Raw genomic sequence first — 24,633 nt, 5'->3', positions numbered from 1 at the left:
ATTCTCATTAGAAGGTCAAGGAATTCATCCTGCATTCTGTTACTGTCAGGTGAATGCACACATGACTGGAGGCGCCTCTTCAATGATGATTAGCACTCTGGCCCCCACTGGTCATTTCAACATGAGTTAATGGGGTCGAGGTGGGGACAGCCGTGACAGAGTGGGATCTGCCCTGCTCTGGGTTCCAATCCATCAGGGCTGGCACTAGCTAAAGTGACATTTGCTGGGAAGACTTTCCAGAGTCATAAACCAGAGGTTTATAGATCCTTTTTGTTTAGCAGATACAGCATTAACATCAAAGAGTGAATGTTAATATATTTGGTCAGATCTGTGCTCTGAATTGTTTTATACCAGTTCTCTAATCACATTTTTGTTACCTGCTTAACCCCTGGATATATTTGAGGCTGTCACCCTAGAGGAGATGCTACCTTACTAGAATCAACCATGGCCTTTCAAGGGCCTATTGATAGTATTTTAAAAAATTTACTACCCTGCCTATATTAGATAAGGCCCATTATGTAGAGGATTTGAAAAATACAGAAATAGGAAAGCACAGTCATTAGTACAGGTATTGGAAACGTAGGTCCAAGGGGTCAAATGTGGCCCATTGCCTGTTTTTATAAAGTTTTACTAAAACACAGCCATCTGTATTCATTGCCATACTGTCTATGGCTACTCTTTTGCTACAAGGGTAGAACTGTGTAGTTGCAATAGAGAGTGTATGGCCTGCAAAACCTGAAATAGTTATTCTCTAGCCCCTTATGAAAAAGTTTAGAAAGTCATGGCTTAGCACCTAGGTGCTCAGGAAATATTTATCCAAGAAACAAATTAATCTGTAATCCCACCATGTAGAGATAACCACAATTCACACTTTGGTGTATATTCTTTAGTTTTTCTCTGTTTATAAATAGCTATAGTTATATTTTAGGAAGGCTAAACTATACCTCCTATTTTTGTAACCCACTTTTGTTATTTAACTATATATTATGGGCATTTCCCAATTAACTTACATGTTAACTACTATATTAACTATAATAACTATTAGATCATTATATGATTAACTCTTATACAGCACAATTTATTTATTTATTTAAAAATTTTTTATTTTGTATTGGGGTAGAGCCGATTAACAATGTTGTGATAGTTCCAGGTGAACAGCGAAGGGACTCGGCTATACATATACATGTATCCATTCTTCCCCAAACTCCTCTCCCATCGAGGCTGCCACATTAACATTAAGCAGAGTCCCATGTGCTATACCATAGGTCTTTGTTGGTTATCAGTTTTAAATATTGAAGTGTGTACGGTTCAATTCAGTTCAGTCACTCAGTCATGTCTGACTCTTCGCGACCCCATGAATCGCAGCACGCCAGGCCTCCCTGTCCATCACCAACTCCTGGAGTTCACTCAGATTCACGTTCATCGAGTCAGTGATGCCATCCAGCCATCTCATCCTCGATCGTCCCCTTCTCCTCCTGCCCCCAATCCCTCCCAGCATCAGAGTCTTTTCCAATGAGTCAACTCTTCGCATGAGGTGGCCAAAGTACTGGAGTTTCAGCTGTAGCATCATTCCTTCCAAAGAAATCCCAGGGCTGATCTCCTTCAGAATGGACTGGTTGGATCTCCTTGCAGTCCAAGGGACTCTACAGGTCCATCCCAAATTCCCCATGTGTCCCTTTCTACCATCCTTCCCCCAGCAACTGTAAGTTCATTCTCCAAGACTGAGTTTCTGCTTTGTAAGTTCATTTGTATCATTTCCTTTTAGATTCCACAAATACGGGATATATTTCTCCTTCTTTGTCTGACTTACTTCAGTCAGTATGACAGTGTCTAGGTACATCCATGTTGCTACAAATGGCATTATTTCATCTTTTTATTGGTTGAGTAATATTCCATTGTATTTATGTACCACATCTTATTTATCCATTCCTCTGTCAATGGACATTAAGGTTGCCATATCTTGGCTACTGTAAACAGTAAACAGCATGATTTTTAAATTGCAGAGTTTATTGGATGGATGTATGAGGATATTTAACCAATATCCTGTTGTTGGATTATGTTATGTAAAAGTTTTTACTTTTATGAATAATGTTGTGATATAAATTTCTGCACATACTTTTTTTGGTGTATGCCTCTGATCCTAGAAAGGGAATTGTTTCATCTCATGTTGCACGTTATTTTTTCACCTAGGTATGCCTTATCCTCACGTACACTGGCAGTTCCTTGAAGGCAGGGATCCTATTGTAAACATATTTCCACCACAGCTCCTCTTGTTCTCTAACACAGACATAGTAGGCATTCAGTAAATGCTTGTGGGTTTGTATAATAGATGCCAGCTACTTCTCTCTGCTTCTCTGGATCCTATAAATCCCACCTCAGGTCTTCTCCTTTGTGAGGTCTCAGCTCACTCTTCAGCACCCCAAGGTCCCTCTTCCTTCTGGTCATCTGAATTTCTATATCACTCACTACTTAGACCATATTTTATCATTCTTTAGAGCTTTCAAAATGGTGTAATGTATACTGTATAAGTTTCCCATGGCTGCTGTAACAAATTACTGCTTATTTGGTGACTTAACACACATTAATTCTCTCATAGTTATAGAAGCCAGAAATCTGAAGTCAGTTTCACCAGTCCAAAGTTAGGATGGCATCAGAGGGCCCCCCTTACTCCTTTCAGAGATGCTGGGGGAGAACCGTTCCTTGCCTCTTCCAGGTTCCAGGGCTGCAGGCATTCCCTGGCTTGTGGCCACATCACTTCAGTCTCTGCCTCTGTAACCTCATCACCTCCTGCTTTTCTGTCTGTGCCAGTCTCTTTCTTTCTCTTTCCTATAAGGTCACTCGTGATTCCATTTAGAGTCTGCTTGGATGATTCAGGATAATCTGCTTATCTCAAGATTCTTAACCTAATTGTATCTGCACAGTTCTTTTCTGCCATTTAAGGTGATAGTCACAGGTTCTAGGGATTAGGAACTGAATCCCTAGAGGGGATTTCATTATTCAGCCTTCTACAACACATCATTTCTTTTGACCGGCTATTTGCAAGGAAGGAACCAACCTGGTGGTTGACACTGACATTGTGCTTAGTGCCTGTCGTCACAACAGAGAAGAAAGGACTTGGATATGAAGAACTGTAATCAAAAGAGCAGTGGCCGAAAAGCTGGGAGACATAGATTTTGGTATCACATTGGGGTAAGGGTCTCTATTCCTGTTTCCCTTTAGCGAATTAAGGGGCTAGACCAATTGTTCCCTGAAGTGAGGGACGAGCACCACTGATGGTGTGTATATATAGGATAATTTTAGGTGGTTCACAGAGACAGAATTAAATAGCATTGACTCACACAAATAGATAACTTATTTTTTTTATTTCTCCTTCAACCCCTCTTAAGGAGAAAATTGCTGTTAGGTGCTAGCGTGTCTTCAACACTTCCTTTAATACTTACCAAACTCTTTTTATTAAAAAAAAAAAAAACCACTGGTCTCAGCTACAGACTCTAGGTAGACTTTAATAACATTATTTTATGGTCATTGTATTTATTTTTACAGTTACCTTCCATTAATGGAGAGTGACTCAGGTTTTTCCATTTATGGCAATACTGTAAAGTATCCCGTGTAAAAAGTGAGGTGATGTAGAGAAATATATTTTTAAAAATACAGGATAGAGGGTTTTTAGAGAATGGGAAATGTGGGAATGACTCTGAACTTTGGGGAGCACTTAGATGTTTCCAGGGGTCCCTAGTTCTGTGACTTCTGGATTCTAGGAGCAGAGTAGGATTGGAAACATAAAGGAAAATGCCCTTGGTCAGAGGATGCAGCTGGAAATTCAGGAATTAATGATTCCTGATCTTTTCCCATTTAAATGCAGCTGATCTTTCAAGGACCATTGAGCAGCAAAGCCGTGAATATTAACCTTGTGTTGAAAATTGATCACGTCCCATTTTAACTCACAGCTTCTGGTAGGAGCCATGGCCTTATTCTGACCTTTCTTTCCTTTTCATTGAACATCTGGAAGGTGGGTAGGCAACTTCTGTCTAACTTCTTCTTGAGAAGGAATGGCTGCTATTTGGACACGGCCCAGATGCTGTAGGGAAACCCCCTCTCCCACCCACTTGGCTTTGAACTCTGCTTGAGAGACCTGGTTTAACAATCGAGGTAGGGATGCTTACAATGCTGCAGAGCTGGGTCTGTGCTTTGGATCACAGTAGGGAGTGGCAGTCACATCTCTCATCTTGTCAACCATAATTGTAATTCCTTAGTTTGTTTGGAACCAGATAATTTCCTCTTAGAGGAAGATTTTCCTGGTTGACAAATAGCATGGTCATCACCATCATTAAATAATTCTTATTTTTTTTCCAAAACATTAGCCCATGTACTGTGCTTTCTTTCTGGGGGAGGGTCTGGTGATGAGAAGCAGAGAGGGAAATGCCAGTCACTTCACCCAGCTCCTTTCCAGCATATGTGTTTTTTCACCCCCCAGTAAGCTGGGAGCGGACATAATTTGTTTCAAGGAGGACCTGAGTCAGTGTGATTTGATCATCTATTCTCAGCCTGGCCTTCAATACCCTGAGTAATATGAGATGGATAAAGACAGAGTATCGAAGCTTGGCTGACTTGGAATAGTACATATAGTAAGTGCTCAGGAGTCCACTGTGGCTCTGATGGTAAAGAATCTGCCTGCAATTCGGGAGACCTGGGTTCGATCCCTGGGTCGGGAGGATCCCCGGGAGAAGGTAATGGCACCCCACTCCAGCACTCTTGCCTGGAAAATCCCATGGACAGAGGAGCCTGGAAGGCTGCAGTCCATGGGGTCGCTAAGGGTCGGACACGACTGAGCAACTTCACTTTCACTTTTCACTTTCATGCATTGGAGAAGGAAATGGCAACCCCCTCCAGTGTTCTTGCCTGGAGAATCCCAGGGACAAGGGAGCATGGTGGGCTGCCATCTATGGGGTTGCACAGAGTCGGACACGATTGAAGTGACTTAGCAGAGCGACTCACACACACACACAGGCACCCAGGAAACATCTCTGGCAAGTGATACATGATTTAGAGCTTAATGATTAGGTGAAACTAGGCAAATCACTTCACCTCTCTGTGCCTCAATCTCTTTTGTTTTTGCAAAAGGGAATAACAGTAGTAGGGACTTCTTCCTAAGGAGACAATTTGTGGGAAGCACCAAGCAGTCATTTTCTGCTGTTTTTTCCTTCCAGAATTTTGCAGATGGGAAAGCCAAGGCCCAGAGAGGCTAACTGATTTGCTGAAGTTCACGCAGCTATCAAGCTTCAAGGCCAGGCTCTGAACTCAGCAAGTCTGATCCCAGACTCAGCTCTTGGCACCGCATCACCCAGTGGCCCATTTATCAGGGCTGAGGCATTGATAAGATTTGAGAAACAATCCCATTCTGGGTCTGATCCCTTGTGTGGGTGGGGAGCAGAGCTAGCGGGCAACGCCTAGCAGGGTCAGGCTAGCGGAGTTTGAATCCTGCGATTCCCCCAGGTCCTTTACCTTCTCGTGGGCCTCAGTTTCCTGTAAAATGGTGGGACAGCCACCCGCTCCCTGCTGCCCATTTCTGTGGTCAGAAGTGATGAAGGATGGGAAAGGGCCTGGTCAAAGTTAATCAGGGACGGACTGATGTCAGTGGTAGGGGTCCCGGGCAAAATGAGAGATAATTTAATAGAAGGTGCTGTGAGCCTGCTGGAGTCTGCAGACATGAGCTTGCTTCTAGAGGGTAGGCGGGCTCTGCTGGGCCGGGCGGCAGTGGTTGCCGGGGAAACGGCGGGGAGCCGCTTCTGGCCTGGCAGCCGGTGCGCTCCGCCCCTGCCCACGGAGCGGGGACCCGGACGCCCTCTGGGTTTCGGGGCCCCATGACGAGGTGCCTTTTTAGGTACACGAGGCTGGGAGACCCGGCTAGGGTGCAGGGCCCGCGCCGGGGCCGTGGAGCTTTCGGTGCAGGACTCAGAGAAGGAAAGAACCGTGGGCCCAGGCTGGCGAGGAGGCGGGGAAGGAGGGGGGGAACCCAGCGCCAAGAGGCCGAAGGATGATTCACCGGGCTGTCGCGGGGCGATACACAGTCCTTGAGGGCCTGTGGACAGAGGGCGCGGCCTGGGCCTGAGAGTCAGCTAGCTCTGCTCACTCTGCGCGGCTGCAGCGGCAGTGACGCCCCCTTCTTGCCATTTATTTCCTACCCGCTAGGTACCCAGGCACAGGGTACCAGGCACAGGGAGCCTCATGTGCACACCACCTCTCGCCCTTTTGACAAACCCACCAGGAAGGTATTGTTATTCCCCATTTTATAGACTAGAAAAGAGACTCAGAGAGCCAAAGAGACTTATACAAAGTGAAGAAAACCAGGTTTGGAACCCAGGCTGGCTCTCCCCAAAGCCTATAGGCTGTTTCCTTCCTGCTATGTCCTGCCACCTCTCCGTGGAGGCTGTTTACAGAGGGTCTTCTAGGCGTCTGGCACAGACCACACGTTATTTCTAGTCTGATCTTTGCAGCAGCTCTGCAGGATATCTGTAGTTACCTGCCTTTCACAGACTGGAAAACAGCTCAGAGAAAATGACTTGTCTGCCCAAGACCTCACAGTGGCCTCTGGCAGAGACAGCAGTCCACCTCCTGAGAGCAGCTGGGCTTCAGGCTCTGCTGCGTCCATCCTCTCTGCCACTCTGTCTCTCGTCAGGCCGGAGGAGGATGGCAGTGGATCCCTCAGGATGCTGTGCACTGGGCTGGTAGCAATGAGAATGGATCTCCATCTTGCTGTTCTGCGGGCCTCGCGGGCCCCATTACACTGCTCTAGTTGGAGGGGTTGAGCGCAAAATCTGAGTAATAAAGCATGGATGTCACTCTTGCCTTAGGTCTTTATTCCACCTGAGAAGATGAGAAATGGCCACAGAAAGCAATAATAATGAATGACAATCATAGCTAACCGTTGTCGAGCCTTTCATACAGCGCTATCCAGTCGAATTTTCTGCAGTGATGAAAGTGTTCTTTAGTGTCCAATATAGTAGCCATGCTTTTGAGCACTGGAAATGTGGCAAGTGCAACTGAGGAATGAATTTTTTATTTTGATCAAATTTAAAGAGCCATGTGTGGCTAGTAGCCACTAGGTTCAGTGCTAATGTATATGAAGCACTATATGAAAAACTTTCTCCTTGGTCACTTATCAACACTTAAGACCACAATCTGAGGTATATTATTAACATCCCCATTTTTACAGGGGGAAATGAGACTCTGAGAAATGAGGAAATGTTCCCAAGTCCACCAGCTAAGTATGTTGCAGGGCCAGGATTTGAACTGATGTTTCCCTCCACCACAGGAGGGCCTGAGGGCAAGGTCAGGTTGCAGTGGGGGACATGGTGACAGCCAGAGCCAGTGAGAATGGCACTGAGATGACAGCTGCAGTGTGGGGTGGAGACTGGAGGTAGAGTGGGGCACGATCCTTGGAAGGGAAGGCACGAGAACCCCAGGAAAAGCACCCTGAACTGGAGACTGGGTCATCTTGGTTCCTGTCTACCCCTTTCTCTGGATTTGAGCCCTGGCTCTGCCCCTTTCTGGGTGACCCTAGGTACTCACACCCCCTCCTTGAGTCTCAATTGTTCATCTATAAAGTAGAAGTGAGAACAGTACCAGACTCAGGCAGGAATGTGCAGTTGTGTAACATACCATTCTCCTTGTTCGCTCCTGAAATTTCATCCTGAGGAAGATACACCAGCTGCCTCTGTGGACCAGAGGGACACACACTCACTTGATTTTTAGGATGGATACAGACTGTGAAAGTGGGGCCTTGCTGCCCCAGGGAGTGTCAAAAAACTTACCCCATTTTCAGGACAGGGTGCAAGGATGAGAATTGAGTGGGGCCTGCTCTTACAGTCATTCTCTGGCCTCTCCCTCTAGCCCAGGAGAGCCCTCCCTGGGCTAGGGGCAGAAGCCTCTGGGGACAAGTTATTGGCATACTTAATTTCTAACTGGTCAGACCTGTTAATCAAAGCTGCAGGATCTGTATCCCATTTCTGGCTTTGACTGACTTTCTTTGCTCTCCTTTTTATTGTGGAAAATTTCAAACATTACAAAAAGTAGAATAGTATAAGAAGCCTCTTCCCCATGTTCTTCACCACAACTAAACTTCTCCAATCAACTCAAAGCCAATCATGTTTTTTGTTTGTTTGTTTGTTTGTTTTTACCCATAGTATGACCACTCCCTGGTCCCCCATCAAGGTTATTTTGAAGTAAATCCCAGCATGTCAGCTTTCTAATTGTGCCGGTGACCCTCTCATAAATTTCTGGTGGGAGTGCAAGTTGATGAAATTTCAGGGAAGGGCACTTTTGCAGTCTCAGAATACTAAGACCAATCACTGCCTTTCGATCTGGCACTGCTAGGTGGAGAATTCATCACACAGATCACATCTCTGCATGTGTGCAAAGTGAGGCTTGTATATGGTTGTTTATTCCAGCACTTTTTATGGTGGTAAATGATCACAAACAAACTGAAGGTCCAGGAAAGGGGGCTGGCTAAAAAAAGTTAACATTTGGAATATAGAATATGGAATTCTATAGTGCTTTAAAAAAGGAGTGTGAAAAGTCTTTATAAAATTACGTGGATTGATTTCCCCAATGTGTTGTGTGTGTGCATGCGTGTTTTGTTTTTGGTTTTTTGACCGCTCCATGCAGCGTGCAGACTCTTAGTTCCCCAATCAGAGATTGAATCTGTGCTCCCTGCGTTGGGAGCGCAGAGTCTTAGCCACTGGGCCACCTGGGAAGTCTCCACCTCCCACTGCCCTGAAGTATTCTTTAAAAGAAAAAAGTACAGGACACTGTGAATGTCATGCTATAATATGTATAAAAACGGGAGATAATATTTTTCAAATGTGCCATTATTTCTAGAAACATGAACTTGGAAACGTGGTTACCTTGCTAGAGAGGGACCAGATGGCTGGCAAACAAGGGTGGGAGAGAGAATTTTCTCTTTATACCCTTTCTAATTTTTGAATTTTGTACTAATTTTGAAAACTAGAACTCCCCCTTTTTTCTATAAACCTAAAACTGCTGTTAAATTTAGTCTTGTTGTGGTTGTTGTTCTGTCACTAAACCATGTCCGACTCTGCAACTCCATGGATGGCAGCACGCCAGGCTTCCCTGTCCTTCACTGTCTCCTGGAGTTTGCTCAGATTTATGTCCATTGAGTCAGTGATGCTGTCTAGCCATCACATTCTCTGCTGCCCCCTTCTCCTTTTGTCTTCAACCTTTCCCAGCATCAGCCTTTTCCAGTGAGTTGGCCCTTCACACCAAAGTATTGGAGCATCTGCTTATTAGTTAACAAAAAGGTATTTATCCAGATGGAGTGAGGATGACTTGTGAAAGTCACTCAGTTGTGTCCAACTCTTTGCAACCCCATGGACTATATAGTCTGTGGAATTCTCCAGGCCAGAAGACTGGAGTCAGTAGCCTTTCCCTTCTCCAGGGGATCGTCCCAACCCAGGGATCAAACCCAGGTCTCTTGCATTGCAGGCAGATTCTTTACCAGCTGAGCCACAAGGGAAGTCTTATGACTTATGTTCACACAAAAACTTGCCCAAAATATTCATAATTGCCAAAAGGTGAATGGATAAAGAAACCATTAATATTATTATAGATAATGGAATATTATTCAGCAATAAAAAGAAATGAGCTATCAAGCCATGAAAAAAAGCCATGAAAAGACGTGAAAGAACTATAAGTGCATATTACTAAGTAAAAGAAGCCAGTTTTAAAAGCCTACATAATGAATGATTCCAACTATATGACATTCAGAAAAAGACCGAACCACAGCGATAGTAAAACAAACAAAAAAGAGTAGTTGTTAGGAGTTGGGGCAAGGAGGGAGGAAAGGATAAATAGGTGGAGCACAGGGGATTTTTGGGACAGAGCCTTGAGAATGGGCTATCCTGTATACTTCAGGCTTTAGGCATTATTAAATTAACTTAATAAACTTGCGGTTAACTTGTAGCAAAAGCAATAGAAGGCAAAGGTTAAAGTAAAAGAGACAATGCCATTCTCCCAAATCATCCCACCCTCTCCCTCTCCCACAGAGTCCAAAAGACTGTTCTATACATCTGTGTCTCTTTTGCTGTCTCGCATACAGGGTTATCGTTACCATCTTTCTAAATTCCATATATATGCGTTAGTATACTAATATCATGTATGAAACGAATCGCCAGTCCAGGTTCGATGCATGATACTGGATGCTTGGGGCTGGTGCACTGAGACGAGCCAGAGGGATGGTATGGGGAGGGAAGAGGGTGAGGGGTTCAGGATGGGGAACACGTGTATACCTGTGGCGGATTCATGTTGATGTATGGCACAACCAATACAATATTGTAAAGTAATTAACCTCCAATTAAATAAATTTGGTCTTTTGACGAGAAAAAAAAATGTAAAAGAGACAGAGGCAATATGGAGTTAGATTTGTTCTCTCCTATTACTCCATGGAGAGTGACACAGGGAGGCTGTGCTTCAGGAGGACTTCTCTGGGCCTCATGTCTCTGTAAAACCAGGAGGCTGTGCGAGGAGTCAGGGCGGTCACCTGCAGCTCTAAAAGTTCTGATATCAAGGCCTTTCCCAGCTCTCTAAGCCCCTTATCCTCCCTGCCCAACCCCCATTATTTTTCTGCTACTCAGTGCTGTGCCGAGATTGGAACCATTCCTAGGGGGACCATCTTCTGATTGAAGTCTATGCCTTGCAAGCAGTTGTTTTATTTATTTATTTTTCTCTCTCTTTGAAATCTCTGATGAGAAAAGCCAAATCTGTGCTGGCTCTGAGGAGGAGCAACTTGGGAGGGAGTTAGAAATAAGGAGATGAGTAATCAGATCCCAGCAGGTTCCACAGCATCGGCAGGCAGGCAGCAGTCGCTCCTGCCAGGGCGTTTCCTGTGAGAGAGGCTTGACTGTGAGCTGTCCAAGCTGCTCCAGGCTCCAGCTGCTTGTGTGAACTGAGCGAGTTTGCTCTGCTCTCTCCAAATCGTCTCCTGTCAGCGAAGTGTGATTTATGAGATTTCCTTCTAAAACAGGAGAATGTTGGCTCCTGATAATGCCCTGTAATGGAGGAAAGGAGTGGCTGCAGCATGTTTGATAAATACTATCTCTTTAGCCCACCATCTTGTTACAAAAAGGATACAAGAAATTGAATACAGATGGATTAAAGTCTTGAAAGAAAATAATATGGCCTCCTCTTAGTGAGGTGTCTGGAGGGTCATTGCTTTCAACTGAGGACCTAGGCTTGGTTCCTAGCTTAATTGCCACACACCAGCTGTTATGACCAGAGGCTACTTATTTCTGAGCCTCCACTTCCTCATCTGTGGAGAAAAGGTGGGGAAATACTAGTAGCACCCACTTTAGAGGGGATATTATACAGATTATGTGAGACAAATATCCAGAGAACTCAACATCAGGCATGGAACACATGGTGTGCTCTGTAAGTACTTACGATTATTATTAAGGTTATTTTGAGTCCCAAATAGTAGATGTTCTAAAAGTAATTTTTAAAATATTTAGATAACATTTTTATAACTATGTATCAATATGGCAGGGCTTGCGCTTGTGGGAGTGATGGCATCTCAATCCAGTTTAACAAGTAAGCCATATCAAGGAGTGCCTGTGTAGATTGTTCATAGAGCAAAATGTGACCTTGGACAAGTTCCTGATTAGTTTACACAGAGTCTTGGTTTCTTCACCTGTAAAAATGAGTGAAGTGAAGTCACTCAGTCGTGTCCGACTCTTTGTGACCCCATGGACTGTAGCCTACCAGGCTCCTCGGTCCATGGGATTTTCCAGGCAAGAGTACTGGAGTGGGTTGCCGTTTCCTTCTTCAGGGGATCTTCCCAACCCAGGGGTCGAACCTGGGTCTCTCACATTCTAGACAGACACTTTACCGTGTGAGCTACCAGGGAAGTAATAATATATCCATGTCTGGTATGAGTATAGTATGTGCATGTGTGACTGTGTGTGGTGTGTGTTTGGGATGTGGTGTGTTAGTGGTGTGGGTATGTGGTATGTGTGTCTGAATGTGTGGTGGTTGTGGTGATTGTGTGGTATGTGTGCAGCATGTGAGTTTCTGTGGTATATGGATGCGGTGTGTGTCTGGTATGTGTATGTGTGGTAGATGTGTGTGATGTGTGTAAATGTGAGGTCATGTGGCATGTGAATGTGATATGTGTGTTGTATGTGGGTGTGTGTGCATATGTGGTGTGTATTGGGTGAGATTCCCGTAATCACAACATTTGATGTCCTTGGGTAAAAGCACTTTGGTAAAGGTAAATAGGGATTTGCTATATAGATATTGATATTTGTGCTGGGAGAATCCACTGTCAGATCTTAAATTTCTTTTGTAGGAGCTAATATGACATGTGTCCACGAAAGAATTAAGAGAAAACAGCACAAGGCGCTCTGAGACCAATTGCAAGTACCATGGGAGTTCAGAGTGGGGTCATGAGGGCTGAGCCAGCCAGGACTTCCTGGGAGGAGCAGTGCTTGGCCTCTAAAACACTGGTTTTAAAACTTTTTTGCTTGCCTACCCTCTACATGAACTTTGGGGGGGAAAAAAAATCTCTTTTGCCTCACACATTTTAACTTGACATCTGAAATGTTCACTAGAAATTTAAAGAGTTACGAAGGATATCATTTCTGCCATATTGTAAATATTAACCTTGTAGAATAAAATTACTCTACCCTCTTAACTGTATCAAATGCAGACTGAATAACAGCAGTTTTTAGCTTGCCTTTTTATTGATGTGTCACTTAAGTATAGTAGAATGCTCAGATCTTAGTGTGCAGCTCAGTTAATTTTTACCAGATGAAGGTGTAATGGTCTATCCCCAGTATTCCAGAATGTAACCTTGAACCCTCTCTCAGTCACTACACGCAAAGGTGATCATTTCTCTGAACTCAGTCACCGTAAGTTATTTTTTGCATGATCTAATTTTTTTCCTTGCTTCTTGACATCAGCATGGTAGCAGTAGATCATTTTTTCCCTTATCATATGGTATTCCATTGAATGAACATCTCACATTTAAAAAATCTTACCTACTCCTTGCATAAATTCACTTTACTATTAATATTTTACGACTGACAAGTATTTTGAAATAAACTGCCCTTTTGAAAAAAAATCTTATGTACTCTTAATGGACATTTTGGGTTGTTTCTAATATTTAGCTATAAAGCTGTGAGTATTTTCCATATTTTGGGGGTAGACATAAACACTGATTTCTTCTAGATATGATCTGTGGGTGGAATTGCATGGTGGTTGGGGGCAGGAGGAGAAGGGGATGACAGAGGATGAGATGGCTGGATGGCATCACCAACTTGATGGACGTGAGTTTGAGTGAACTCCGGGAGTTGGTGATGGACAGGCAGGCGTGGCGTGCTGTGATTCATGGGGTCGCAAAGAGTCAGACACGACTGAGCGACTGAACTGAACTGAAGATAAATACCACAAAACATTTGTATCCACCGCCACTCACCAAAAATTACCTGTGCAAGTCAGAAATTGTATTGCTATATTGTTCCTATCTTTACCTTCTTGAACTCATAATTCCCTTCTACTTCCTTCACAGAATTTTACATAGTATGTTTTCATGCTAGAACTTTTTTTTATTGATTTCTCTTTTCTTTTTGTCCAAAATATGTATGTAAATTGAAACGGACATTGAAAAATTTGCTTTGACCATAAACCCTAAGTATCTTTATTTCATATTGATTTATCATTCAGTTCATCAAAATAATATCAGTGTTTTATAATTTGATAAATAATTACTAAAAATAAAAAGTAAGACAGAATGGGAAGTGCTTCTCAGAACGAGATGGACGGGATGGCTTTAAGGTGCATAAGGACCATCCAGGGATCTTGTTAAAATGCAGATTGTGATTCAGAAGGTCTGGGTTGGGACCTAAGGTTTCTAATAAGTCTATGGGTATTGTTTCTAAGACTAAGACTTCTGTCTGCATCAACAAGGGGAAAACGGGAGTGGGAGGGGAGTTAAAGACAGACTTTCTCCAGGTATAGTCAGGACTGACCAAGGGCTGTGTTTCTAAAAAGGCTATGGAAGATGCTGATGCTGCTGGTCTATGGACCACACTTTTTGTAGCAAGGGTTCATGGTCCCTAGATTAAAGAGGTTTTGCTAGCGCCAACGTTTTTAACTGTTCTCTACCTTGACTCTGAGAAATTGTACCATAATCAGATTCTGAATAAGGGAGAAGATGGTCTTCTGCAAACAGAGAGGATGGTTGTGAAGAGGCAGGTGGGAAAGGAGAGTTGCCGAGGCACATTGTCAGGCAAAGGAAGAGTGGGAATGGAAGTAAGATCTCACACCCATGCCTTTGTAACAGTTCCTGCTGTGCACCCCCTGGCAAGGCTTCCAGCGCCCCAGAGTAGCGCTGCATGCCCTGAAGACCCCTTTTCCAAAGGATGCTAAGATGGTACTGGCCACCTTTTCAGACAGGAGGCCCGTTTCTACAATAGGATTGGACATCTCAGAGACTGGTTTGAAGGAATAGCGAGCTCACTGCGGGGAGATACAGAGAAGTTTGGAGTCAGATAGTGGGTGGCCTTGAATTCCGTGCCAAGGAGTTGGGCTTAATACTCAGCCAGAGGAGGGCCTTGGGGATTTTTGAGCAGGGAGCTGGTGTGAACACAGTGTGGAGAGACTGATCTGCTGGGCAGCCTGTGGGATGGTGGGGAAGAGGCTACTGTGTGGTGATGGCAGCAGTGGCGAAACCACTGGGATCCGGCTGTGATTTTCATCTCGAGCCCCTGCTTGTGAACTTTTGCCCTGGGTGCACAGACCTGGTTTGCTCTGTCAGGATTTCCTGAAGCCTGGACTACATTCTCTGGTGGCACCTGAGATGGTGATGCATGGAATCTCAAGGTGACTGAGAGAGGAAAACACACATGCCCTTAAATAACCCTGAAACCTGAAGGTGAATGGCATCCCTTCAGCCCTTGCTTAGTCCTGACTACACCTGGAGGAAGTCTGTCTTTAACTCCTCTCACGCTCCCGTTTTCCTCTTGTTGATGGAGACTCAGAAGCTTAGGCTTAGGGCCTTTGGTAAGCAAAAGTCTCTGGAGAGAATTTTAACAAAATTTTTGTTTTTGTTGAATCAAGTTTCTGTGTACCAAGACGGCAAGTGGTTCTAGTTTTACCCTTGCCATAATGACATTAAACTGTATGGTTTAGGTAAGTTGTTTTCAGTAAGAAAAGTGAGTGAAATTACTAGATCATATGGAAGAAATAATAACCCACGTGATGTGTGGGTATGGCAAAAATCGTGGTGGTGGCCTGCAGTGATTCAGCTTTGGCAAACGTTGGGTTACATTGTGGCAAAACCTGGCGTTTGCTCAGTCGTCCTGCCAGTACCTGGAGAGGCTCTGGGTAGTGGGTGGTGGGGAGGGGGCTGCTGGCATCGCAGTGCCTGGGCCACTGGCGGTGGGTGGGCCGGGTTGGTCCCCCTGTTGTCCCCACCACCACCTCACAGCCCACTCCTGCCTCTGCCCACAGAGATCCGCACGCAGCTGGTGGAGCAGTTCAAGTGCTTGGAGCAGCAGTCGGAGTCGAGGCTGCAGCTGCTCCAGGACCTCCAGGAGTTTTTCCGCCGGAAAGCTGAGATCGAGCTCGAGTATTCCCGCAGCCTCGAGAAGCTGGCCGAGCGCTTCTCCTCCAAGATCCGCAGCTCCCGGGAGCACCAGTTCAAGTGAGAAGGGGCTCGTGGTCTGGGGCAGTGGGAGGCAATGCTGGGAGGGGAAGCAGCAAGGAAACCAGGACTCCCTGGGGGCAGATGGTGGGCTTTTAAGGCCCAGGGTCTGCAGGTGACTTTCATTTCCAGCCCTCAGTCTTCCTTGGTGTAAAGTGAGGGTAGAAATAGTCGTTACCCATAAAGATGCTGAAAGGAATACACGATGGACCAAGAGAAGCACCTGTCACGGACAGGAAGTCTCAATAAATGGTTCTGTTGTTATTATGCAACCAAGCACCAGGCTCTGCCTCCATCTGGGCCCAGGTGCCAGCCCATCACCTTTCAGGACATCCTGACTATACCCAGTTCTCTTTTATCTGGGGATCAGCCAGCCCATGTCTGCATTCCTTCAGCACAGTGGCCTCAGAATTGTTTCTGTTTGGAATAGATGCTCAAAGTATTCCTCTTCCTTCCTCCCCTGGAGGATGGTGCCAGGCTTAGTTGCTTATTTATATACACACATCCTCCAGGTCCTAATTTCTCACACCCCAAGCTCAGATTTTGAGGAGGAAAGGAGGCTTGATCCTCTTGGGCACATCCCTGGCTGAGTCCTCAAGCTGTAAATGCCCCCTAGCTCAGGACCGTGAGGGGCCAGCAGCCAAGTGCAGATAGAAGCCATGACCTTACCAGGTTGCGCCCCCTGCCTCCATCTGTTTCCCGCTCGGCCATGCTCCCTGGAGGTCCCCAGCCCCTGTGAGTCATCTCTCCAGTGAAGGGCCCTCAACCCCGGGAGACCAGAGACTTGCTCCATCCTGCCTGTTCCGTTCCTTTTTCCTCTGGGTCCAATCTCTTTTTTTCCTCTCTACATAGGTTTAGATTGTGGTAAACTACACATAACATAAAGTTTACCACCTTAAATATTTTAAAATGTACAAGTGTGTGGCATCAAGTGCATCCACACTGTTGTGTAATCATCACCCCCATCCTTCGCCAGAGCTCATCTCACTAATGTGAAACTGCACGCCGTGAACAATGCCGCATTTCCCCTTCCCACCCCCATCCTGGAACTCACCCTTCTGCTCTCTGTCTCTATGAATCTGACTGCTCTAGGGACCTCAGGTATGTGAAGCATACAGTGTTGGTCCTTTTGTGACTGTGGCTTATTCCGCTTTGCATAATGTCCTCCAGGCTCACCCGTGTTGTGACGTGTGTCGGAAGGGCCTCCTCTTAAGAGTGAGCGAGACTCTGTTGTGCGTAGACTGCCCTTTGTTCAGTTGTGCCCCCCTTCTCTCTCTGTGTTTTGCCTTCTACCCTGGCAGGGAGCGCTCTTCCTTCAAGCTCCCCTCAGCATCTCCTTACCTGGGCGCCTCAGCACTGTGAGCTCTCAACTTCTGTGCCTTCTTCCCTTGACCTTTGGGGAGAAGAAATGCCTTATTAAAGGGCAACAATTTATTACATGTTTGCAAATGCCATGCTCGTTTTCCCACCCAATCACATCTGTTCAAACTTTCATTGCAGGAGGATACTTCTGTTAATAACTTCCTCCCAGGCACTGTCTGGGCCCTTTCATACATAATCTCATTTTTCTGATGTTTTGGAAGAAGCATGTACTTTTTTAAAAGATAAAAGTAAAACGCTTTTTGTTACAAATGCAGAAAAGTAAAAGAAAAAAATCACTCACCTGCCATTCAGAAGCTCATGCTTTGGTTCCTTTTTGTGACTGTCTCTTAGTAACAACAACAGTAATGATTTATTGAGCACATTGACTGAGCATTTGCTTTGAGTCAGATCAGTATCCCATCTTAGAGATGACAGAAAGGCTTGTACAAACATGTCTGTGGGCCAGTTATTGGGAAGTGACAAATTTGAACCTTCACTCTCATTCTGCCTCCTTGGCCTGAGATGAGAAAGGCCTGGGTGTGGTCTGAGAGCAGCCATGGGCTCTGAACACTCGGCTGAAACCACAGACTCAGACACACGTACAGAAACCCACATCTCTGGCTGGGCTGTTACGGGAGCCATTCAGGCTGCGTGGTTGGGCTGGAGCTCAGCTTCCGCCCCTCTCCTTCCTCTTGATTTGGATTCAGCTCCCTCTTCCTGTTCTCAGTGTGGACACGGGGGAGGGAGGCACTGGGGGAGCATGTGCAGGGGTACCCTGTTCCTTCGCATTGCCTGTAATGAGCTCAGTCAGCCCCTCATGGCTTCATTAACTGAGGCCGCTAGACAGAATGGGAGCCCCAGCTGGCAGTCGGGCCCAGCAGGCTGCTGGACACACCATGAAAGTCTAATTAGGGTGTGGCCAGGCCAGTGCAGCTGCTGTGGGCCCTGGGCACCAGGCCGATGTGTCCACAGAGTCCCCCCATTCCTTTTGGAAGCACGAGTCTCCAGGGAATGCCTGGATTTGCGCTCTGACCCCAGGGCCAAACAGCCTGCCTCTGAGGTCTGGACTGTGCTCTGGGTCCTTCATCCTGGCTGTCCAGAGAAGCCTTGTCCTGCCATCTTGTAGGCCCTTTATTAAGAAGGTCCACCTATCTGCCAGGTAGCCTCTCAGGGTGAGGGGGGCGGTGCCCAGGCCCAGGTCTGGTCATGTTATTCCCACTGCACAGTCCATCTGGGCTCCTATAACAAAGTATTCTGGACTGGGTGGCTTGTAAACAGCAATGGTTTTCTCACAAGTTTGGAGGCCGGAAGCTGGAGATCAGGGTGCCAGTGGCGGCATGGCGAGGTTCTGGTGAGCTCCCTCCTGTGACTTGTAGATGCTGATCTTCCTTGTGTCCTCATGTAGTGGAGGACAGAGAGAGGAAGCAAGCTCTAGAGAGTCTTTCGAGGGCGCTGATCCTATCACGAGGGCTCCCTTCTTCCCCCATGACCTAATTTAATCCTTCTTATCTGCTAAAGGCCCTACCTCCTAACACCATCACATTGAGAGTAGAGTTCAACATGTGGCTTCTAGGGGAATACAGACACTTAGTCCTCAACAGAAACTCATGTCTCTTGCACCAAGTCTAATGCTCCTACTTTGCTCTATGGGTTCTGTCTTTATAAGGCCCCAGCTGCTTCGTTTCTACCTGGGCGGTTGAAAAATTTCCAGCTCCCCAGAGAATGCCCAAGAGGCGTCTGGGCTAAACTCACCCAGGCTGAATTCCATGTGGCAACCCCGTTCAAGAAAAAGCTCAGCCTATGGCCCTGAGGGTTCACCTGCAGCAGGTTGAACTTTCAGAAAACAATACCATCACGTGTGTCTTCTTCCACCATCACATATTTCTGTTCTAACACACCTTTTTCAAAGCACTCTGACTTCTTTCTCTGTTATAATCCTCATGATAACCCAGGGATGTAGTGAGGGAGTCATTGGTTTTATCTTAAACCATCTGATCACCAGGCAAGCTAAGTGGGATGTTACCAAAGGATACACCATGAGCTTCTGAGTGAGAAAACCCAGGGCTCCTGACTTTCAGCTCAGACTTCTCTCCCCAAGAAGTCACATGGGTGTATATCAAGCATCTCTTGTTTTCCTAGACCGTGCTTCTTGCTGAAGACACATGCATGAATGAGCCACAATCCCTCCTCTTTCTCTCTTATGAGTACACAGCTTGGGCACTGTCCATAGGTGATGTGGTTGGGGCAGACTCCCAGTCCCTATGGCCCTGCTCTTTGAACCCTGCCGTCTGCTTGCTCCTCAGGCCTAGCATTTAGGTGTCACTTCCTCTGCAAAGCTTCCATGAGTCTAACCTGGTGCCCTCCTGTGTGTGTCCACGATATTCTGCACTTGTTGATTTCCTTATTCAGCCAGTATTTACTGAGTACCCACCAATGCCCAGTGCTGGCTTACAATGGCAAACGAGACAGACTTGGTTCCTGCCTTGGTGGGATTTACCATCTCGTGGAGGAGTGAGATGTGGCATCAAACATATGCAAATAAGTGAAAGACAGCCTGCCATCAAATGATTGGTAGGATGGAATGGTTGCTAGAGTCCAGGCTGGAAGGTCTAAGACGGCTTCCCCCACCTTTCCTGGCACTTTGGTGAAGACAGCTATACGCTGAGCTCAGCTGGGCTGCTACCCTCTCCACATGGGGTCAGAGTCTCACTTCAGCCATGGGAGCTCAGGGTCCCGAGGTGGCAGTGGGGGAGCTGCAGTCTCTTTGAATACCCACCTCCATCCCCTGCCCAGATTCTGTTGATCAAAGTGGTCTGAGCTCCAGCTCAGCTTCAAGAGGAGGGAAAACAAAGTCTTGCTTTCACTGGAGGACCCTCAGAGGATTTGCGGCCCCTTGAATCCTCCACACTGAGCTAGAATGGCAGTCAGGGAAGGCTGATGGAGGAAGTGGCATTTAAGCAAAAACATGAGCTGAGGGTTGAGAAGAAGCAGGGGGGACAGTGTGAAGGGAAGAGAGGCCAGTGGTTCTGGAACTGTGATGAGGGAGGCCATAGCCACTGAGGCATCCTCAGTAGGGAGTAGCATGATCTAATTTCCATTTTTAAAAGGTCACCCTGGCTTGGAGGGGGCAAGAGGGACGCTGAGGAGACCAGTAGGCTGATAAGGAGTATAGCTCTCCGGGCAGGCATGATGGTGGCCTGGGTGACAGCAGAGCGGAAAGAAAGTGGACAGGTGCTGGGAACTCTCTCAGAGGTAGAACTGAGAGGAATCCATATCTGACCTGAGATGAAGGGACTTCAGGAGGAGATGTGGCAGAAGATGCCACCCTGTGTTGTAATTATCTATTTTCCTTGTCTGCCCCTCTTTTGACAATTGGGCCACCAGCTCCAAGATGGCAGAAGGGGTGGCTGTTGACTTGGGGTCTCTAGCACCTGGCATCAGCCCTCACTGGATGTTTATTGAATGAATGAAGGTCAGATGGTAATTAGAGTGGCTCTGGGCTAGGGGTGGTGGGAGTCAAGGAAGGGGACATTTGTCTTCTGGCTGCATTAGGACCTTGGGGAGGCTATTTGGGTGAAGGGCCACACACTCTGGTAGCTGGCACAGGTACAGAGTTGCTGAGAGGACAGCGTGGATTTTACAGTGGTCTCTCTGACTAAGGAATCAGGGCCTGCACTCTAGTTTACCAAGTGTGGTCCTGACCAGCAGCTTTAGCGTCCCCGTCCTCTGGGGACTTGTCAGAAATGTGAAGCCCTTAGCTTCCCCTCAAACGTGCTGAATGAGAAACTCTGGGGGTGGGGCCTAGCAGCCTGTATTTTAACAAGTCCTTCAGGGGATTCCAATGGCCATTCACGTTGAAGAGTTGCCCAAGATGATGACTTTCTAGATGATAAACTGTTTACAATTCACTGTCAACCTATGCCAGCCTTCCACATCCCTCAGCTCCCCCAGGGTAAAATCCATAATCCAGTGCCCTTTTGCAGCCAGGCCTGACCTAGACTGGCCTTGTCCATTTTGAGGCCTGGAGCTGGGAGCCCTTCATGAGCAGCAGCATGGCAAGCGGCACACGGGGGCTTAAATCCTTCCTCTGAAGATATGTGGGTATCCTCCAAACAAACTAGGGGTTTCCTGGAACTAGGACTTCTTCTTTCGGCAGAGAAGTGTTTTCTGAAACACCAACACTTTGAGATGTCTGGTCAGAGGGAGGGGAGGTGAGGAGAGAAAAAATGAGTAGAGGTGAAAGACTGCCTGCTCCTTACCTCCCCTCACAGATTCCTGATGGGCCTTAGGACATGGGAGACTCTGAGAGATTCTATAGTAAGTAAGCCTGTTGACTTCTTTCTGAAGCTGTTAGACCACAGAATTCTCCCTCCCCAGTGTGTGCATGTGTGGACAGTCACTCAGTCGTGTCTGACTCTTTGTGACCCCATGGACTATAGCTCAGCAGGCTCCTCTGTCCATGGAATTTTCTAGGCAAGAATACTGGAATTGGGTGCTGTTTCCTACTCCAGGGCATCTTCCCAACCCAGAGATCCAACGTGTGTCTCTTTGTGTTTCCTGCGTTGGCTGGCAGATTCTTTACCACTATGCCACATTTTTTTTAAACCAAACTAGCACTCTCTGGGACCCAGTTTGAAAAGCTCCATTGAGACAAACTCTGGTTTCCCCTTTGGAATGTTAGAGCTCCATGCAAACCGTGTGGGAGGTGAGAGAGTCCCCTTCTATTTATGACTCACTCAGTTTTTGAAACCCCTGACCTTCTGGGGAAATACCTGATAAAAATGCTCTCTTCGGAAGTTAAGTGTTGGTTGCTAGTATTTGGACAGCCGTGATAAAAGGAACAGGGACTTCTATTCAAATATGTTTAAGATAGGGAAATTCAGAGTGTGGAAAAAGCTGGAAGGTGGTTGGCCAGTCAATGAATGATGTTTAATATTCTCTGTGAAGTAGGTTTGGAGCATCTCAGCTTCACAGGGGAGTTGAGAAGGAGGATTCAGTGAGTAACCAACTCGGTTGCCAAGAAAACGCTTCTTTGGGGGGATGTTTTGTTTCCACAGATGTAGCATTTCCCTAAAAAGATGCTACAATTTAGACTTAACCTTCCAGGTGAGTCCTGGGGACAGAAGGACTTCTGTAGTGAGTAAATTGAGCCTATCGATGTGCAAAGGGTTCAGAATGGAAAGGTTTGCTGAGACTGAGGTGGGGACGATGGGCGAGGTCCTCCAGGTGGGACCCGCGTCTCATAGCTGCTGCTGTCTCTGTGGTTCCTGTCGCACCAGCGAGGGCTTTCCAGCAATGCTCTCCAGAGCTGGTGTTCTCCTGGGCCGGGTTGCCAGATGAGTCCTTCCCGAGGGCTCTGTGTCTGTGCTGTGCAGGGTGTTTAATCTTTCAGATACCTCCCCGCCGCCCCAACGTCCACATCACCGAATGTGAGGTCTCTACTGGATGTTCTACATGCATTATCTCATTTAACCTTCATGGTAGACATTGTGACCTTTGAGGTAGGTACTGTCTCTGTCTTTCTAGTTGGAAATATTGAGATTTAGAGAAATTAGTAATTTGTCCAGAAGGACACAGCCAGAGCAGGTAAGTGGCAGAGCTAAGACTCTAATCTTGGTTTAACTAGCTCCATAATGCAAAACTGCTTCTGGCTGCATGACCCTGGGTGTGCCCCTCTCCGCTCCGGTTTGGGTTCATGTTTCCTGAGAGTCACCCATCAGCCCAGACCACATCCTCCTTGTTTGGGTATCATAGGGCCTCTTCTCCTGCTGGTCAGCTCATGCTTGTCACCCCTGGGCCAGCTCAGGGCTCACCTCCTCTGCACAGCCCCATAGTCAGCAGCTCCTCCCCTGGCCTCCCACAGGAGGCTGTCCTGGGGCTCGGCTCAGATTATCAAGGAATGATCCAGTTCGTGTGTCTGGTTCTCCCACTTGAAACTGCCAGCTGCTTGAAGGCAAGGGACCATTTCTAGGCAGTCTCCCCCTCTCTCTCTGACATACAGATAGAAGCTCTATCAAAGGATTTTGATGAATAACTGAAAAGACCAAGATACTACCGAAAACTTCCTTCAGAAATGGAACGAAATAGACTTACCTTGTGCGGCTGCACAGGAGAGACGTGAGGTCCAAGGATAACATTTTCAGAAAAGCAGATTTTCACTCAACCTTGAGAATGTTCCTGTAGCCAGAACTGTCCAGCATTAAAGGGGCTGCCTTGGGAGGTGTGTGCACAAAGGCCAGGTGTTTTAGAAACACATGTCTGTAACATGAAGGCTAGTTAGATGGATTGGTGTTTCTTAAAATGAGGGAGGCATCGTCCATAGCCCATGAGCCATAAATACTGACTGGTTAGTCAATCCTCTTCTACTCTTTGTGGTTACAGTTTGTTTCCAGTGTGTTGCTAACGCCTCTCTAACCCCCCTTTTAACTAACAGACGGCAAACCCAGGGCATCAGCATCTGCCCAGGATTGAATGATACTGTTTTGAACTTACTTTTTCAGTTACCTTCTATTTAGGGCAAGTGATGCTGTTTTTAAAAACGTCTTATTTTAACCAAGACTGGGGAAAGCCCTTTGTAAATAAACCCATTTAAGTAAGAAGAAGCAATGAGCAGGGAGGTGTGTTGTGCAGGGTGGCAGGAATCCGGAAGCAAGCATAAGACACCCTGAGGGCCCCTGGCTCTTGGGAAGTTTACATCGTTCATCTCTGCTCTCTCCATCCTCCACCTTTGTCTCTGTTGCTGGTGGGGGGGGGGGGGGGATTTTAAGGCAGGAGGGTCAGCCTCTTGAGTAGTCCTTGCAGTGGTTATATCCCCTTTTCCTCCTTCTAGTTTTTCCTTCTGGGCCCTCCCCAGATCCTATACCCAGTGTCCTGGAATCTTCAGAGACTCATCAGCAACTTCCAAAGTATTAACCAGGACAGGATTTACTTATATTTGGATACCTGGGGGAGGGCATGGCAACCCACTCCACTATTCTTGCCTGGACAATCCCATAGACAGAGGAGCCTGGAGGGGTACAGTCCAAGGGGTCATAAAGAGTCAGACATGACTGAAGTGACTTAGTACACGTGCATGAATGCTTAATATACGTAGATACATGCCTATGATTTCAATTTTATTTTAAAAATGAACAATAGATATTGTAATAAAGGTAAAATAGATATTGTGGTAATTAAGTAGTGTGCAGTAACTATTGTTACTAATAATTAACAAGCAGTAGTATGCAGGGGTTTAGTTTTGACTCCATTCCATTAAGCAAAGTGGATAATAATGACCTTCCAAGATTGTATAGCTCCTTACACTTTGCAAAGGACTTCCCCAGCCTTTGGCTGCTTAAATACTCCCAGAATCCTGGTGGGGCTTGGGGAGTCAGGGACGGTGTTGTCATCCCCATCTAACAGGCAAGGGACCCAAAGGCTAGCCGGGGTGGGTCCCGCTTAAGATCCCGCACTGATTGGTGAAAGAGCTGACCAGAGGAGCTGTGGGTCAGCACCCTTTGTCTGCAGAGTGCTGCACACACTATGGATGCACCCATTTGGCAGGTGGATAAACCAAA

At 46.4% G+C, this 24,633-nt stretch overlaps 1 protein-coding gene across 1 annotated transcript in view; it reads left to right on the top strand.

The window, feature by feature from the left end:
• Nucleotides 1–24,633, top strand: part of SRGAP3 (SLIT-ROBO Rho GTPase activating protein 3) — a 248,508-nt gene that overhangs the window by 104,491 nt on the left and 119,384 nt on the right. The window contains exon 2 of the mRNA XM_052635588.1: nt 15,523–15,715. Within this exon, the coding sequence (XP_052491548.1) occupies nt 15,523–15,715 (193 nt within the window). The remainder of the gene's footprint in view (nt 1–15,522; nt 15,716–24,633) is intronic.

This window comes from Budorcas taxicolor, chromosome 1 (genome assembly GCF_023091745.1).
Source record: "Budorcas taxicolor isolate Tak-1 chromosome 1, Takin1.1, whole genome shotgun sequence".
NCBI lineage: Eukaryota > Metazoa > Chordata > Mammalia > Artiodactyla > Bovidae > Budorcas > Budorcas taxicolor.
This window is presented reverse-complemented; position numbering and strand designations above follow the sequence as displayed.